The sequence below is a fragment of the Diabrotica undecimpunctata genome, chromosome 5 (assembly GCF_040954645.1).
Source record: "Diabrotica undecimpunctata isolate CICGRU chromosome 5, icDiaUnde3, whole genome shotgun sequence".
In the NCBI taxonomy this organism is placed as follows: domain Eukaryota; kingdom Metazoa; phylum Arthropoda; class Insecta; order Coleoptera; family Chrysomelidae; genus Diabrotica; species Diabrotica undecimpunctata.
In genome coordinates this window covers 83,436,025-83,455,848 of record NC_092807.1, presented here as the reverse complement: position 1 = coordinate 83,455,848, position 19,824 = coordinate 83,436,025, and the positions used below count along the sequence as shown (strand labels likewise).

At 33.8% G+C, this 19,824-nt stretch overlaps 1 protein-coding gene across 2 annotated transcripts in view; it reads right to left on the bottom strand.

The window, feature by feature from the left end:
- Positions 1-19,824, bottom strand: part of LOC140441423 (uncharacterized) — a 214,886-nt gene that overhangs the window by 91,691 nt on the left and 103,371 nt on the right. For both annotated transcript variants that reach the window (XM_072532146.1, XM_072532145.1), the window contains exon 3: positions 16,881-17,104. In XM_072532146.1, the coding sequence (XP_072388247.1) occupies positions 16,881-17,104 (224 nt within the window). The remainder of the gene's footprint in view (positions 1-16,880; positions 17,105-19,824) is intronic.

Sequence of the window (19,824 nt, the reverse complement as noted above, 5' to 3'; positions counted from 1 at the left end):
CTAATTTCTATGAAAGAATTGGAAATTTGAATATTATATATAATATCTATAAATAATATCATTTCCAAGTTTCCAAATTCTTTCCTAGAAATTATGTAAGTTTTTTCTATTTTATGTAAAACATTAAAACTACAGTTATTGTATGTTGTTCTTGTAAAGAGATGTTCAAATGTTACTCTTATGAATATGATTCAATTGTATATCTCATGTTGACGTTTTATATGCAAAATTCATAGTTTTCGTTGTCAATAACTCATCAATGCCTTTTTATTCTACTGTATACGTATACATGCTATAAAATATTTTACTCGTACTGCCGTGCCGGCAGATGCATTTTATCCAAGCCGGTCCTGTGAGACAATGAGCAATCAACAGCTGGAGAAAACCGACAACCCTGCGCGTTTATTCTCCATAAGAAAAGCATTGCCGTATCTTACCCGTACTGCACTCTCAGTGTGACATTTTCTATAGTCAAAAGTCTGTTCGCCCCTCGTATCTTTTGAACGGTTATACTTATATGTAATAGTGAAATTTAGAGGGAGGTAATAAACAGACGGAGGCTTTTTAACTATTCATAACAAGTGACGTAATAGTGACAGATGACGCTACAGCCACTGTGACAGATAATTTTAAATACCTTCAATACCTTCGTTTGAAAGGTATTGAAAATACCTATTCAACCATACTAATTTTATTTGAGTTTAAGCTCATTTTGACGAATAAATTAAACAAATACTAAAATTGTAGTTTCGCATGTAATTAATAAATATTAAAACCTCCGCCTCTGGTTATTTGTCAAAACGTTGACGTTTTTCAATTCTCTAATTATTTTTAGGTCAACGTCAACTTGTTTGACAATTAACCACAGACGAACGTTAGAATATTTATTAATTAAATGCGAAACTACAATTATTTTAATATATAGTATTTTTCATATAAAAATGCGTGCACGTCATTCCAGATTTATGACGTCAGAACCCCACATCGTTGCCAAAACATCAGAATAGTAAGTAAGTGAGGAATTTTTAAAATGTCAACTATTTGTCAAACTATTATATTAACAGTAAATACACTTAGTTTTAAGATTACTGCAACACACTAAAATACATAAGAAAACATTTTAATACAAAATTATATATTCTAAACTTTAAACTTACCTCTTTTAGAGCGTTAATAGTAAAAACGTCCCGCCATTATTTCTTGTTCAAAATAATCTATCTTATATGAAAGCTTATCAGCTTTCTACAGACGATTTGGTTGTTGTGGCATAGCACAATCACAATACACAACAATCATTAGTTTTTAAAGCTATTAATCTAAATTTAATATGTATTTATAAATACAATTTATTAATATATAATATATTATGATCAAATTGTGTAAGAAATTAAAACATAAACAAAATTCTTACTCTAAAAAAGCGCCTTTAAAACAATTTTGCCACACGCTGAACTGTAAAAAAATTTGAAGTATTCTCGTATCAGTTGCGTACAAATGTCTAATATATTTAATTAAAATTATTATTTTGTGGAATATTAGACTTAAAGAGTTATTTCATAAAATTTATATTATAAATAATAATAAATGTTTTTGGTTATCTAATCAATATAATTCTAAAATTCCCAATATAATCATGATTACATTTTTCTGATTATTATACCATGTTGACGCCTATGAAAGATCGAGCAATTCCGTATGGGTTTCGTATTATTAGCTGTGTCTGTATCTATTTTCTTTTCTATATTTGCTAAGCTATTTAACCCTGATTGGCCTTCGCGTATATGATTCGCACGTAATCATTTCCAGAAGCACTATATATCTTACATAAGGTACTGAACGTTTAGCTGAGCTCACAGCGTACACATCTATACCGAAATTATAATTGTATTATCATATAGTTATTATTATTGTAATAATTAAGTGATGTCTACTGAATTTTCTTCCTGAGGAAGATGAAAGACTAGTGGATCTAGTACAAATCCATGAAAAGTCTAAAATATTCTCAAAATTTTTCCTCGGTTTGAAACAATCTTTCTTTGACTGTTAGTTTAAAAGCACCTTCTGTATTTAGACATGAAAAAATTTCATTTACATTTTTATTTCTTTTATTTAAATTTAACGTTATCAACTCTTCTTCTTCCTCCTCTTCTTGGAGTAATAAAATTATTGCGTTAAGTTTGCGAGAATTCATTTTTTTAAACGTACAACCATTGAGAGAATAAATGTGAAACTAATTTCTAAACTTTTTTTCAGAGCAACAGAAGATTTATGCGAATTAATCTAACAAACCTACTCACCCAAAACTGCCGTGAGTCGAGTAGAACAGATTCTGCTGTACGTGTATGCTGTGCACTGCGGACTGTTCTAACAAACCGTAGCTTAAAGCTATGGTTTGTTAGAACAGTGAGCGACGCATAACTCACAGTCAGTCGAACGCCGCGCACGTTCGTCATATTCAAAGAAATGGTTCTCTATGATAACGGTTTGTTAGGTTCTGCTGAGCTGCGCGCACTGCAGAGCGATAGCCGTGTACGTCGATGATGTGCGCTGGATTCAACTGCGATTTGATTTGGACGCAAACGTTCAGCTGAGCTCACAGCTTACACATCTATACCGAAATTATAATTGTATTTTCATGTAGTTATTATTATTGTAATAATTAAGTGATGTCCATTAAATTTTCTCCCGAGGAAGATGAAAACTAGTGGATCTAGTACAAATTGTAAGACAGTTTCAAATAAATCCCTGGAAAGTCTAAAATATTCTCGAAATTTTTCCTCGTTTTGAAACAATCTTTCTTCGACTGTTAATTTAAAAGCACCTTATGTGTTAAGACATGAAAAAATTTCGTTTACATTTTTATTTCTTTTATTTAGATTTAACGTTATCAACTCTTCTTCTTCCTCTTGGAGTAATAAAATTATTGCGCTAAGTTTGCGAGAATTCATTTTTTAAACGTACAACCATGAGAGAATAAACGTGAAACTTAGTTCTAAACTTGTTTTCAGAGCGACAAAATATTTATGCGAATTAATCTAACAAACCGACTCACCCAAAACTACCGTGAGCCGAGTACAACAGATTCCGCTATACGTGTATGCTGTGCGCTACGCACTGTTCTAACAAACCGTAGCTTAAGAGACTTGGTCAAAAGTCGATCTCTACTTCTTCTTTACGTGCCATCTCCGCGACGGAGGTTGGCAATGATCATGGCTATTCTGATCTTAGATGCTACCGCTCTGAATAATTCGATTGATGTGCATCCCTACCATTCCCTTAAGTTACACAACCATGAGATGCTTCTCCTTGAAGAATCTCATGGTTGTATGCAGCTTTCGTGTCTTGATGGTTTCCAATATTTCTTCAGGATTCTTCTATACACTCACAGTTCAAATGCTTTCAACTTTTAAGTAGTCGATGCGTTAAGTGTTCATGCTTCTATCCCGTAAAGTAGAGTCGAGAAAATATAACAGCTTGCCAGCCTAACTCTTAAGTCTAATTTCAGTTCTCTTGCACAAAGTACCTTTCTCATTTTATTGAAGTTTGTTCGTGCTTTCTCTATTCAAACTTTGATTTCTTTGGAGTAATCGTTTGTATGACTAATTATTATGCCAAGATAATTGTAGTTCTCAACTGGTTTTAAAGTTTTACCGTTAATTGTCAGTCTTTTATAATTATTTTGGGTTTTTGATATCCTCATAAATTTAGTTTTCTTGATCATCATCATCATTGGCTCCACAACGCATGGTGGGTCTTGGCCTGCTTAAGGATAAGTCTCCATTCTCTCCTTCTTCGTCTTGGCTTTCCAGTTTCGTACTCCCAACATTCTCAAGTCTTCCTCCACCTGATCCTTAAATCATGCTCTGGGTCTGCCTCTCCTTCTCACTCCATCTATTCTTTGGTTATAAATATGTTTTGGCTGCTCCATATAATTTATTCTCTCTATATGACCTAACCACCGCAGCCGGTTTATTTTGATGAACCTAATAATATCAGGTCTGTCATACAGGCGGTAAAGTTCGAAATTATAGCGTCTACACCATAATCCGCCCTCCTGTACTTCTCCATAGATATGCCGGAGGATTTTACGTTCAAAGCATTTTAAACGTTCTTCATCGCTCTTTGTTATCGTCCATGTTTCCGACTCGTAGGTGAGGATGGGCTTGATAAGAGTTCTGTATATCACTAGTTTCGTTCTTTTTGTAACTAGGCTTGTTGTTAAAAATTTTTTTAAATCAATAATAGGCTCTATTTGCCAGATATATCCGTCTGTTAATTTCTGCCCTTACTGCATTATTCTGATTAATTTGTGAGCCTAGGTATATAAACTCTCTTACTCCTTCGAAAGTATATGTTTCGATCGTTAGATCTTCGGGTTGTGCTGCTTGTATATAATTTGATACTTTCAAATACTTCGTCTTACTAGTGTTAACCTCTAGTCCCATTTTTTTTGTTGCTGCATCAAGCGCCTTGAATGATTCGACCACGTCCGCCTTTCTTTTTGCAATAATGTTGATGTCATCGGCGTACGCTAGTAATTGTACGCTGCAATTAATAATAGTTAATCTAGTTGTTATTCCAGATTCTCTTATCGTTTTCTCTAGTACAAAATGGCATGATAGGCTGTCTCCTTGTCTAAGTCCTATCTCAGACTGGAACGTTCTGGAAACTCCGTTCTGTACTCTAACTTTACACTCGACTGTTGAGAGGGTCGCTTTCACCAATTGTACTGGTAACTCTCTATTGTACTGTACTCTACTTACTGTATTGTAATTCACTAAGTGTACTGGTATCCTGAATTCTATCATAGCCTTGTACAGTGCGTTTCTTTCAACACTATCATAGGCACATCTAAAATCAACAAACAGGTGATGAGTATCAATGTCATACTGATATGTTTTTTTCAGAGCTTGCCTAAGAAGGAATATTTGATCGGTCGTTGATCTTTCTTTACGAAACCCACACTGATATTTACCTATTATGTCTTCACAATATCCCGATAGTCGGTCGTAAAGAATATATGCCAATCTTTTGTATGTTACGTTTAGGAGGGTTATTCGTCTGTAGTTGTCACATATTGTTTGATCTCCTTTCTTGTGGATAGGTACAATTATACCTACATTCCAGTCTTCTGGCAACTTTATTTGCTTCCAGATCAGTTCTACCAGTCTACATATACAGTATGTCAGGTTTTTTTGCCATGTTTTAAAAGTTCTGAAGGAATGCCACCTGCCAATTATTTTCTTTTAATTTTTGTATAGCTTGGATGACTTTTACCTCTGTTGGGATGTTATATTTCTCTCTTTCGTCGTCAATGTCCTCGAGTTGGATTTCTGATTCGTGGAGCCCTGTCTCACCGCTTATATTTAGCCTTTCCTTGAAGTTTTCTGCCTCTTCTAGTTTTCTTGATGTTTATTGATAATCCATATTCTTCTCCATACTCAACTATCTTGTTCATTAGCTTTTGGAGGTCTTGGAGGTTGTCTGCTATTACGATAGTATCGTCTGCATATCTTATGTTGTTAATTGGTATTCCATTGACCTTTATTCCTGCTGTTTTTCCCTCAAGAGCTCTTTTCATAATTTCTTTAGAGTATACATTGAATAATAGTGATGACAATACACACCCCTGTCCCACTCCTCTTAATTTCGAACTCTTCTGATGAGTGTTCATTAATGCGTATGTGTGCCTGCTGTTTATAATATAAATTTGTTATAATTCGAGGGTCATTGTATTGTAATTGTGTTGCTTTGAGTCCAATAGCTCTTTGTGGCGTACTTTATCGAAAGCCTTGTTGTAATCTATGAATAATCAGTTTCTTTTTTCTTTTAGTACTCATTGCCATGACGATTGTACTAGAGATATCTAATGGGATCTTTAATGCAGTGGTTTCTCCTTGTTACAAAAAAAATTCTATTTTAAAATTAAAGGTGGTAAATAGTCGTACCAGCTCTTTAAGATTTGGTTTAAATCCAATATATACCCGGAGAGTGGGGTGGATAAAATGTTATGGCCCAAATTATCGAATAATGCCGCGTATCAGACCATTAGCCATAACCCAGCGGAGGTGTTGTTATCACCTGTCAAGAACTACACTTTATGTTTATAGTTTATCTTTTTATTCAAAAGTGAGGTTAATTGTAAGAAATCAAATAATAACATTATCAGTATCAAATGGTTGGTATGATTTAATGCTTAGAGCAGAGAATATGGATTATGATTACAGTGATTTGTTGAATAACCCCAGCGTATATATATATATATATATATATATATATATATATATATATATATATATATATATATATATATATTATTGCGATATTTAAAGTCTTGGTGCGCCAAGCAATAATTAGCTAATTAATTTTTTGATTAATTAAAATTATTTAAATGATATGATTATGATTCTATCACAATTTTTAATTCTTTTATCTCAGGGTTAAATTCGTGCTTCAATATCTATGTTATTACATGTGAAAGGTAAGGTCCAGAGAATACCGGAATAATAAAAAACACATATGATCTAACACTATATATTGAAATAAAAATAATGAAATAATTCACACTCAAAAGTTTTCAATAAACAAATCTCATATAATGATTCTCAAAAATTTTGTTCTACATACGAGAACAATCAAATTAAATGGTACAAACAATATTAATTGAAATCTCAAAATTCCGAACTATTCTAACTCTCCTAATCAAAATATTTATATCCTTTCTAAATTAAGTGTAAAAATTGTGTTATCAATAAAAGAAAAACTGCAGAAAACAAAATATCTCTCTCTGATGATGAGTGGTCCAAATCCTTGTTCCTTATAGACTGTATTATCTCCTCTCAACCGCTCCCTATGTAATCAGCAATCTTATTGTTGCAAGTATATCGTCCTTAATGATCTCCTTCAAAAGCACAAATCATTCAAATTATGATAGCCTTTTCTCCTCTCGATAAACTGAATCTCTCGTTGGCCCGAGTGAAAAATGACTCTTGAAATATCTTCTCTTTACGATAAACTGAATCTCTCGTTGGCCTGAACAGTGACTCTTGGAATATAAGTAGAGAAATATGACTTACAATATTTTGCTGCTTCAGCTCCTGTCAGATACACTAACTCCAAAAACTCACTAACATTCCACACTACTGCTTGCTACATTTCAGGAACCGCCAGAGAACAATCCCTGTTCCTCTCACAGACTTGGAAACCAACTACCTTATCTTTTCTCTCTCCTCAATCTCGCTAAACTTTCTCCCACACACTTATCCCACCTTTTTCAATCTCCGCCAATCACAACTCGTCACAATTTCCCCATTTCTTCATTTCGATAACAAACAAATTTTACCTATAATTATAAATTTCCTAAAACTTATTTACAAATAATATTTTTCTATAAATCTTAAAAACTAATAAAAACCTCTTTCTATAATCCCTTCTATTGTCTTTAATCACTGCATTAATGGATTTTGAAAAACCCCGTTCAATTCTTTGGCTTTCACTTAAACTTATGCGGGTCACTTAAGTATAACAAAGAAATGATTGATGTAAAGCTTACATTTTGTTTGGTACAGGTAATTCAAGGATTTAATAACTTTCCTTCTCCGAAATGTTTGTTGGATATTATCCTACTTATCTGAATTATTTTAATTTTTTGTTGAACTTTGAAATATTTTAAACAAACCAATATTTTCTTGATTTTACATATCATAACAAATCCCCGCCATTTGATCTGCCGAAAACTCTTTGTTAAATTTTAAAATGACAAAAGTTTTCTAGGATCAAATTATTTCACTATGTTATTAAAATCTACTTATGATACTGACAAATGTCGTGAATGTTCAAATACCCCGTATATTGCCTGTCTTTATACGGGATTGGATATATTTTCGTTTTAAATTTTTCCAAGTATTTTCCCTTAAAAGAAAGTTCATAATTTTTAACCACTTGATTTACTTTATTAACAAAATCTTCATGGTTTCCTAAAATCTTCTCTATTTCCTTCTCCATGTTTTTTCCACAATTTATTTTTCTTTCATCCACCTTTTGTTCACATGTGTTCACTGTCCATAATACTTCTTCACAAAATTCTGGATTCTCGTCCATCAGTGCCATTTTTTTTTCTGTTTTCTTTTTATCCTCTAATTCCCTTTGGTATTCCGAGCACCATGTTTCTATTCCTTTCATTTCTCTGATGATACCTTCTTTTTCTTCCTGCTTCCATTCTGTTTTATCGTCGGTTGCCAACAATTCTTCTGTACCTTCTATTTCCTGTTTTTCTCTGGTCTCCATCTTATTTTCCTGCTTTCTTTTCGAACTCTTCTTCTTTTTCTTCCTTCTCTTTTTCTTTTCTGTTAGATCTTGTTCTTGTACTTTCGGTTTATCCTCTACAGTCATATCGATTTCTTTGCGTTTTTCCTGTGCATTGATCCTTCCAGAATTTGTTTTCCTATCTGTTTGCTTTTCTTCTCCTGTGTTGTCTGGTTCTGCTCTGATTTCCAGTTTATTTTCCGAAAAATTTATGGTGATATCTTTTTTCCTCAATTCATCAATTCCCGCTATCATATCATGATTTAAATCTTCAATCACCACACATTTCATAATATGGAATTTGTTTCCCACTCTTATCTGTACTCCCAAGCCTTCGTTTACTGTCGTCAAATTTTTATTGTTTGCACCCACTAAATCAACCCTAGGAATCTTATACACAAATCTGTCCAAATTTAATTCTTTTACTAGTTTTTTATTGATTAGCGATATCTCCGATCCAGAATCAATCACAATTTTAATCGCTTTATGTTTTATAAATGCATCTAAAAATATTAGATTAGAATTAGAAATTTGTCTGTCGTTTCCTATTGCTACATGATTCATCTCCCTTCTATTTTGTTGTTGGAAGCTCTGGTTATTTCTATCGTCCCTTTGTTCGTTAGTATTCCTATTCGGAGGATTTTGTGCATCTCTATTCCTGTTGTGATTTTCATATGTTCTCTGTTGTGTGTCATTCCTGTTATCGTAATTTTGTTGTCTATTGTAATTTTTATAATTTCTCGGCCTATATTCGTTTGTTGATCTGGGATGTCGGTTTCTCTGGTCATAATTTGATGAATACCTTCTTTCCGGTCCATTATATTGGTCATGTTGTCTTCTATTTCTCATTTCTTTTCTTTTCGCTTCTTTTAATTGAAGGAATTGGCACAAACTATCAATATCTTGATAGTTTCTCAAAATCACGTGATCTTCCAACGTTTCCTCAAAATGTCTGCTGATCATTTCTACCAGCTGTTCGGTAGAATATTTGTATTCTAGATATTTTGAATTGTTATATATCTGCAAAGCATATCTTTCTTCAGATATTCCCATTTTTTCGTGATATTTTCCATTCTGTAGCTCTTGGTTGATTTCTCTCTGTTTATTTTTCCCCCAGAAATAGTTGAGAAATTTATTTTCAAAATCTGTCCAATTTTCAAACTCATCTTCCTTGCTTTCATACCATAACGCTGCTCCTTCTTTCAAATGGTTTCTAATTGTTTCTTTGCAATCGTCAAAATATCTAATATGTTGTAATTTGGTTTTCAAATTTTTAACAAACGGTACTGGGTGTGTTTTCCGAATATCCCCGCCAAATTGTATTTTCGACTCGCTTGTTCCATGGATGATAACTTCTTTTCTCTCTACCCCTCTTAGTTCAATTTCTGCCATTTGTTTTTCATTTTGCTTTAATCTTCTTTCTATTTCCTTCCTGTCTTCTTGTAGCGCCATTTCAAATTTTTCTTCTAACTGTTCTAATTCCTTTTTCTGGACAGTCTTACTATCTTTCATTTTAGTTTCTATTTCTTCTCTCTGCATCTCTAGTTCCTTTCTCTGGCAATTTTGCATCTCCTTCATTGTATTTTGGATATCTTTAATCTCTGTCTCTTGTTTTGCATTCTTTATGGTTATTTCTTCTATCTGTTGTATCAGTTCTTTCTTTATCCCCTCAACACATCCTTTAATTTCTTGTTCATAGTTTTCCAAACGCTTCTCTATATTCCTGTTATTTAGTTCTATTGCTTGCCTTGTTTCCCGTTGGTTTTCTTCCATTGTTTGTTTCGTTTCAATTTGGTTTTTTTTCCATTTTTAGTGATGTTTCATTTTGGTTTTTCTCTATTGTTTGTTTTGTTTCATCCATTTTTTGTGACTGGAGTTGCATTAGTTGTAATATTTTATCTATTCCTGATAGTTCTTTTCTCTCCTCAACTATTGTCACATTTCCTTCATTATCCGATACTTCTTCCAAAATTGTTTCATCTTCTCTGTTATCCTCCTTCCTTTCCTGCATTTTACTTTGTCTCCTTGTGACAGACATGTTGTTACTTTTTGTTATTGTTTTTGTCCCCGCCAAATGTGAAATTTTACAACACTCTATATGTTTCAGAACACGACAATATTTCTCCCCAAATGTATTAAATTTTCACGACAAATATCAAATATGCAATCAGTAAAATTCAAATAATTCAAAATAAATATCAAATGTACGATTGGTAAAGAAAATAAAATCAAATAATTCAATAGCAGTAAATATCCACTAACTACGATCAATCAATCAATCAAATTTATATTCCCTGGAAAAATTGTCAAAATACTTTCAAATTCAAATTCCCTCAATGTTATATGTTTTTATCTCTGGATCACCTGTACTTATTCCAGATCTCTTTCCCTTCCTTCACATGTAAAGCTGCGATATTTTCAAGCCCCACGTTTTGGAAGCCAGTTATTGCGATATTTAAAGTCTTGGTGCGCCAAGCAATAATTAGCTAATTAATTTTTTGATTAATTAAAATTATTTAAATGATATGATTATGATTCTATCACAATTTTTAATTCTTTTATCTCAGGGTTAAATTCGTGCTTCAATATCTATGTTATTACATGTGAAAGGTAAGGTCCAGAGAATACCGGAATAATAAAAAACACATATGATCTAACACTATATATTGAAATAAAAATAATGAAATAATTCACACTCAAAAGTTTTCAATAAACAAATCTCATATAATGATTCTCAAAAATTTTGTTCTACATACGAGAACAATCAAATTAAATGGTACAAACAATATTAATTGAAATCTCAAAATTCCGAACTATTCTAACTCTCCTAATCAAAATATTTATATCCTTTCTAAATTAAGTGTAAAAATTGTGTTATCAATAAAAGAAAAACTGCAGAAAACAAAATATCTCTCTCTGATGATGAGTGGTCCAAATCCTTGTTCCTTATAGACTGTATTATCTCCTCTCAACCGCTCCCTATGTAATCAGCAATCTTACACAGATTGTTGCAAGTATATCGTCCTTAATGATCTCCTTCAAAAGCACAAATCATTCAAATTATGATAGCCTTTTCTCCTCTCGATAAACTGAATCTCTCGTTGGCCCGAGTGAAAAATGACTCTTGAAATATCTTCTCTTTACGATAAACTGAATCTCTCGTTGGCCTGAACAGTGACTCTTGGAATATAAGTAGAGAAATATGACTTACAATATTTTGCTGCTTCAGCTCCTGTCAGATACACTAACTCCAAAAACTCACTAACATTCCACACTACTGCTTGCTACATTTCAGGAACCGCCAGAGAACAATCCCTGTTCCCCTCACAGACTTGGAAACCAACTACCTTATCTTTTCTCTCTCCTCAATCTCGCTAAACTTTCTCCCACACACTTATCCCACCTTTTTCAATCTCCGCCAATCACAACTCGTCACAATTCCCCCATTTCTTCATTTCGATAACAAACAAATTTTACCTATAATTATAAATTTCCTAAAACTTATTTACAAATAATATTTTTCTATAAATCTTAAAAACTAATAAAAACCTCTTTCTATAATCCCTTCTATTGTCTTTAATCACTGCATTAATGGATTTTGAAAAACCCCGTTCAATTCTTTGGCTTTCACTTAAACTTATGCGGGTCACTTAAGTATAACAAAGAAATGATTGATGTAAAGCTTACATTTTGTTTGGTACAGGTAATTCAAGGATTTAATAACTTTCCTTCTCCGAAATGTTTGTTGGATATTATCCTACTTATCTGAATTATTTTAATTTTTTGTTGAACTTTGAAATATTTTAAACAAACCAATATTTTCTTGATTTTACATATCATAACAATATATATATATATATATATATATATATATATATATATATATATACCTTAATTGAATTTTGACAATGTGCCAGTTTCTTGTGTAGAATTTCCAGTCTCCGAAAATTTTGAATAACGCCGGGAACATAACGGTTTTTTAATATTGTTCTGAAGCTATTTTCTTATGGCGTTTTTAATTTTTTTTTATATATATACCTTAGGTGCACACTACTTTGTCAACGGTGAGTTTCTAACTTAATATAATATCACACCGTCTGTATTTTATAGTAATTATTCCTACTAAGTTTCTAACACTAACTTAACTAAATTAAATAAACCTTGTTAACTATACCCCTAATTAGTAACTAAATATCTAACTTTACTTGTAATCTAACTTAATCTAATTATACTTTAAACTACTAATTATAATTTAAGATTACTTTTATTTCAGATATTAAGAGTTTCAATTATCTAAACGTCTGATGGAAGAGAAGTATGGTAAGGTAGACAAGATGGTTGCAGGGAAGGTAAGATGTTTAATTCTCACCAAGTTTATTGTTCACTTTCCTTCTTAGGGTCTATAGACTTCTTTATATCCAATAACCCTACAATCAGCTTCTTGAAGTTGTAGATCCAAACGACGAACAGCTGGTATGGAAGCCAATAAAAAGTAAACACCAAATAGAAGATTTGAAGGAGGAGAAGAATATAAAATAAAAGTATAAGGTCTGAAAGTAAACGAATAGTCTTAGAAAGTGTTTCAGTTGTGATTTATGGAATAATAGGTCTTAGATAGGACTTACCGTTAATGTAAGATGACCTTAATGTAAAATAATTCTCAATTAAGAATTTAATCCGCTCTAAGCGCCTATTTGACAAATAGAATTGATTACTGATCCTGTTAAGGTAAAATTAAGATTTAAATCCAGAAATTTCCTGTGTATTCAGTACCCTTGGCACACGTGAACCCAAAAATCTCAACTTTTTTTCTCAAAAAAAACCAAAAAAAAAAAAACACAAATCCAACTTTTAACTGAACTGATGACAAGATATCCTGTCTCCAACCTATTAGGACCAACAATTCAAAGTACAACTTTTAGTTCCATGAACCAATAAATTGACCTTTAGAAGTTGATGTCAAATAACCTGTCGGAAGAGGTTAAATGTCATGTCACTCAAGGTAAGCATTCCCTGCCATTAACCTAACATGTGACAGTTTTGATATAGAAAAAAAAATAGGTAGAGAATTAAGAAAAATTAGATTAAAGTAAGTTTTTATAAAATAACTTCAAAACCAATTTATTGTCTATTCTATTTCTAGTTTCATCGACCACATAAGGAAAATAAACAAAGGAAATATTAAACCTGTAACATACTTGCCTTCTGCCTCCTTATGCCGTTGGCCATTTACTTGATTCATTCGCCTTTGATGCCAATTTCTTAGCGCCAGGACATAAGAGTGCCCTTCCACTTACCAACTCATCCGCCCGAAGCCGTTGGTCAGTAAGTGTGGGATTGCTTATACCGGCAATCGCTCGGTGAAATTTTCGCCATATCTGGCTATCCTCACTTAGTTTAGGCCTGCAGAGCAATGCAGTTGCCCGGGGTGTGGCAGGTGGAGCCATAAGTGAGAGTTAGTTGTCTTATGAGGACCAGTTATTAATCTCCCGTCTATGAAGCTCGATGTGGTCGCTCCGATAAAAGGTGATACCTATATAACACAACTTTACACGTCCATCTCTACTACACAATATATTACACCGGTATATATACACCGGTACGTTCAATACAGTGATCGTAGTAAGTTTTGCATATTTCCTAAATATGTTTAACAGGATTGAATTTACAATGCTACAGGGCAGCCTTAACACACTCTGTCCAAAACTATTCATTATTTCGTCTACTATAAATATTTTTGGGTTTTTATTGTTTTTGGCTAACTGAAGTAATTCCGGCTTGAAAGAATCCTGAGGATATGAAAATATTTTAATTCGGTAACCATCATTTAATATTATGTACTATCCAGAAATTTGTTGGTTGTTTATAATATGGTGCATTATCCATTTTCTTTCAACTATTTCACCTTCATCCTTATAATTAGCCAAATTTGATTTTGATGAAAACACAAGATCCGCTCCATCAACAAAACCATGTTCGGTGTATTTTATGGATTTTATACTCCCGTCTTGCCAAAGCCGTTTTATTCCACCTTTAGCAGAAATCCATATTTCGTCTAAATAAGCAAATAAAACGTGTTTTTTTTTTAATTATTACAGTTTTTTAAAACTCAATTCTTGTGTGAAGGACACCAGATCTGTCACACAAGGCTTTTCTATTGTCTTTCAGTTTGAACCTAAACCTAATCTGTTAGAAAACTTTCCAGGCACTTATTCTGAAAATTTCGAATATATTTTTCTCTTAAAATTTTTTTAACACTGACTGTATAGAAACATGTTCTTTGTTTTCACGATATTTATATGTAATGTCTTAATTTTAAACTTGAAACAGCCCTCAAGGATATCTCTAGTCTTATGGTGTGGTCTACGTTTATATTGTGCGACTTGTTCGTTTCTATTTACAATTTTTCTGTTTTTCAAAACTGAGTTGAGTTTTGCCTTACTAATACCCAATTCATACATATATAAGTTTACGTACGGATTGAACCAGTTGCAAAGGGCCTCCATTGGCTTTTTCAGCAGTAAAGTAAGCGTGCAAATAAAATATGACTTTATTTATGTCTAAAATACGTCCCGCCATTTTCGCTATCAAAACACAAACAAACTCTTTCCAATCAAAAGTCCTACTATAAAAACTTATTAGGCTACCATTAATTTGCAACCGGTTTGAGAGTATCGCTAAAGTAAGGTTCATCATAAGGTATCAGTTTCTCCGAATGGTCAAAAACCCAAATACATGCTATGGGGGATTTAATAAATATATATTACGCTTATGTCATAGACTACAAGCCCATGGTATATTTTTAGGGGGTCATTTTATCCAACATAACTCACAGATAAATCAATACTACAATATGTAATAACAACTTTGGAAACTATGCCGCAAATTCTTATCGATACTTAAAGCATGGTGGTTCAAGGTTAGTAATCTAAGGTTCGGCTGTTCCAGCCGAAATGTACAGCGTTGCAAAAAATTATTCTATATACCGGTCCGAAACTTTATGTATGAATGATATACAGTGTCAAATTGCCGAAAATGGGAAAAAAGTTTTTCGAAAATAAAAAATTTTCCCTGCTCATTGTATCAATATTTTTGTATTTTATTAGGTCACAGGTCATTATTTTTGTTAAGTATGTTCGGGCCAAATACTCCCCTCCTTTGAGTGGTAAGTTTATCTTACCTCTCTTTCACCTGTACCGATAAGAATTCACGGCATAGTTTCTAAAGTTGTTATTGCGTAATGTAGTATTTTTTTACATGTGATTCATGCTGGGCCAAATGACCCATTAAAAATCTCCCATGGGCTTGTAGTCCGGTAATCTCTCAGAGCTTACTAAGTATAACCACATTTAATTCTAAATAAAAACTAATCTGATTGTAACAAATATTTTGCAGGAAAGTATAAAATAAAATTATGTTTCAAAAATCTGAATCTTTTCATTACCTTGTTAACATAAAACTGTCTTTAGGCTTGAGCAAAAAAGGTAAAACTGCTAGACAAATTTACTTTCCTACTTCTTACGCTGTACAGTAGAGTGAAGGTGTGTAAGATTGAAGATGCGTGTTTCAAATAGTTTTGTTACTGAAAACGTGGATAAAGAAGCTTTAGTAGTCCATTGAAAAGTTACATTAGGGTTGCATTTTTAAGAGGATGCAATTTTATTTTTTTTTATGTGTTGGAGGGGTAAGAATAAACTTAAATTCAAGTTTGTGGGATCCGCCACCCTTGTCACCCGGCCGTCATCTTGAAAAAAGGGATGCAAAGGGTTTTAATATTGTATTTCGTAAACTAGCAACCCTAGAGAAAATATTATTAGACTCGCAGCTTAATAATCGAGTGAACGCGCATAATTAACAACTAAAAAAACAACGGTCTAAATTGAAATAAGTTCCAATCGCTCTTCAGAATCTTAAAACTGAATGTTTAAATTTGAATTTTGGCACTTGCCAACCTCAAAAATACATATGAGTTTTCAAGACTAGAAAATGCGTATATTTGCATTTTTAATATTTTAATTCGCCTATTTCTCGAAAACTGTCAAGTTTAGAGAAAAATTACAAAAAAAAACCCTTTTTGCTTAAAACGAAACAAAATCCTATAACACTGTTTTCCGGAGCAAAAAGGTGCTTTTTGGAATTTGTTTGAAAAAATCGCCTAAACAATTTCTGCATAAAAATTTCACCCGACACCCTTCAGATTTGTTTAAAGATGATATTTTTGAACAAGAATCCGTAAAGAAACTGAATCAGAAACATTTTTTTCTACAAGAGCGGTCTCATAACATGGACTATTATTACTTAGAGTTGTGCGAAAAGTGTCACAAGAAAAATAGATTGGACTTTGAAATTAAGTTTCTACATTTGCCTGACCAAATTAGTATCTTCTGGATTTGAAGAAAAGTCTTTAGTCAATGGTCGAAAGATGTCATTCATTCGGGCTTTGACTAATACCTTAAGTAAGACCCTAGGATTGACTAGTCAAATCTAGGAACGACGGAGATTCGAGGTTTGACTATAACATATCTATTATATTGTATCGCTTAACCTATCACGATTTAAACATAATAAAAACTTACTTGGTATATAAGTCTGTGCATCCAATGTCTCACTGGATAATAAAAACATTCCTGCTGAACTGCTAGATAATGCTGTTTTACAAACATACATGCCGAGCCTGGCATCGTATAAAAGATCTAAACAATAATCTTCGAAATAAATTGGTATAACTCTACTGTCTACTTTGATAATTGCTGAACCGTTACTAGTAAATCCAACAATCTCGTTGAACCCTACTGAAGAACTAAAATAAAGAAGAAAAATTTAATATTATTGGTGGTAGTTAATATGGTGCAAAAGTAAATTTTGTTTATAAAACAAGATAATTAAGTACAAAAAACTGAAACTGAAATGTTAAATATGAAAAATATTTATATTTTTTGATTTATGTCCAATAAGATATTATTTATTTAACGAATAGTTAATGTAGCCAAAGACATTAAAACGTATTTAAAAAATTTGTGGATTCACTATACTGCCCTCCTAGGCAAAAAAAAAAAGATTTTGGTGGCATGGTATTTTTAAACTACTTCCTCATCTATATACCAAGCAAAAAAGTCATATCTCAAGTTAAAATCACTTATTAAAAAAGACGTATCTAAAAAAAGTCATGAAATCCTAAGCAAATTTACCATATCTCATTTTACTTAGCATAAAGGTCGCAATTCTGAGATGCGGCCATTTCGCTACCTGATGCACAAACTGAATGGTCAGCTGTGATAAGGAAAATAGACATATCTAAACATATTTATACGTCCAAGCCGCTAAGTAAATCAGTTGTAGATCAGTTCGACTCGAGCAGTCGAACAGTACGGACGTGCTCAAGAGAGAAGCGTGCTTAGGTGGGGGCGACTGACCTATTGTCAACGGAGCTTTTCAGCTCCCGGTGGGTAAGACACCGAGTGTGGCATAGGCACTTGTCCTACATATTAGCGAAAAGCGGATGCGAGGTTGTTACTAGTGAAACCGTCGAGGAGCTGTTTTTATAGGCTCCTCGCGGAGGCTATAATAGCTTCGCGTTTGCGAAGAATTCGGGATCACCTCAGTGTGTCGTCAGGGATGACACTGTAAGGCCTTGACATTTGACAAGGTCGGACAGAAACGGCCCCTGCTCCTGAGGTGTGAGAAACAGGAAAAGGATCCCTCACTGTGAATACAGGGAGTGAACTACCGCTAGGTACCTGGGACGGCACCCAGTAAGCCGTATTGACAGCGGTCAGTCGGTGGAAAAAAAAACAGAGTCTCGTCTAAGTAGAATTTTCTTATATCTTATGAACTATTTGTTCACTGCCTTACGGCAATATGAGTGATATCCCCCCCCCCCCCAGAAAGTGTTGTCACGCAGGTGACAACACAGGAAGAAGAAGAGGCTGATTTAGCCAAATCATCAAACCCCTCTAATGCCAGCTCGATCGAGCTATATAATAAATTTATTAAATCGACTAATCCCGCGATCGATGACATAGAAATCGTGATATCCTCTGACGATGACTCCTATCTGCCCGAGTCGGAGGAAGAAAAAGCGAAATCGACACCGATGACGATGTAAATACGATGGACGCCATCGAAGAAGAGCCGAGCCCAGCCGCAGAATCGCGCGAAGCTCCGCCCCCAACTGTAGTAGAGACACCACCCGTCGTGGACAACGTCTCCAAAAATGAAGCCGAGCCCGAAATCGGCAAGAAAATGAAAAGGCTAAGGCCCAAAGAAGACTCTCCAAAAGACGAAGAAGTAAAGAAAAAGGCCAGAGAAATGGCGGAAAGGGAAAAGGCTAATAAGCTTTTAAGGTCGGTCAATGTACTGACGGAACAGATCAAATCTCTAAAAGAAGAAAGCCGTATCCGCGAGGAAAAGGCGAATAAACAAATCCAAGACCTTCTCGCTCAGATGACTGAGAAACGAAAATAAGGAAAAGGACAAGGAGATACAAAAACTTGTATCTCCTTGTCCTTTTGTTATGAAAGAATCATAACAACCAAAGAACCTGCAGGTTGGACACAAGTCCAAAACAAAAAAGGAAAAAAGACAGGCAACACTACTGAGAAATCAGACAGTAGTGTGAAAACAAAAATAAGCGTCGCCGAAAAGCAAACGCAGATAATAAATCAGCGGAAAGAAAACGAATTTAACAAGGCTGCGAAAGAGGCTCATGAAAGAAGACAGAAAAAGAAAACTGCCCAAAATAACTTGAGCAAAAATAGCCAAGTTAAAAAAGTAAACGACGTACCAAAAGACTCACCGCAAACAAGCGAGAAGCCTACAGTAAAAGAGTTAATAGTAAAAGAGCAGAAACCACCGGCGATAATCCTAAAAACTGTATGAGAACACCAAAAAATCCTGCAGAGAGCAGCCAACCAAGGCATAATGTCAGTCAATAAGTTTGCACGGTCAGGCAGATCGATTGTTATTAACACAAAAACTAGAAAATATTACCTAGGAATGGTACGCATCCTAGAAGAACACACTCCAAAAGTAGAATTCATCGCATATCCCATAGATAGCGATAAACTAAAAAGAGTCATTATAAAAGGGCTATCTGCTACTACTAGCACAGTAGCAATTAAAGACGAACTATACAATAAAGGAATGGAAGCAACAAGGGTGATTAATATGATCTCCAAAAAAGCTGATAAAAAAGTACTGCCACATTTCATCGTCACCCTCAAAGAGGAAGACGTTGCAACAATTAAAAAAATATATCTGATATATGCTACATGCGCATCTATGTGGAGGATGAATTTAAAATCACAAATACACCCTACAGTGTTATAACTGTCAAGGGTTCTATCACAGCTCAAAGGCTTGCCATTGCGGATCCAGATGTGTAAAATGCGGAGAAAACCACATTAGTAACGACTGTGAGAAAAGCCGGGAAACCGACCCCAAATGTGCAAACTGTGGTGAAGCGCACACAGCAAATTATAGAGGATGCTCTAAGGCCCCCAAAAAGAAAACACCTGCCCC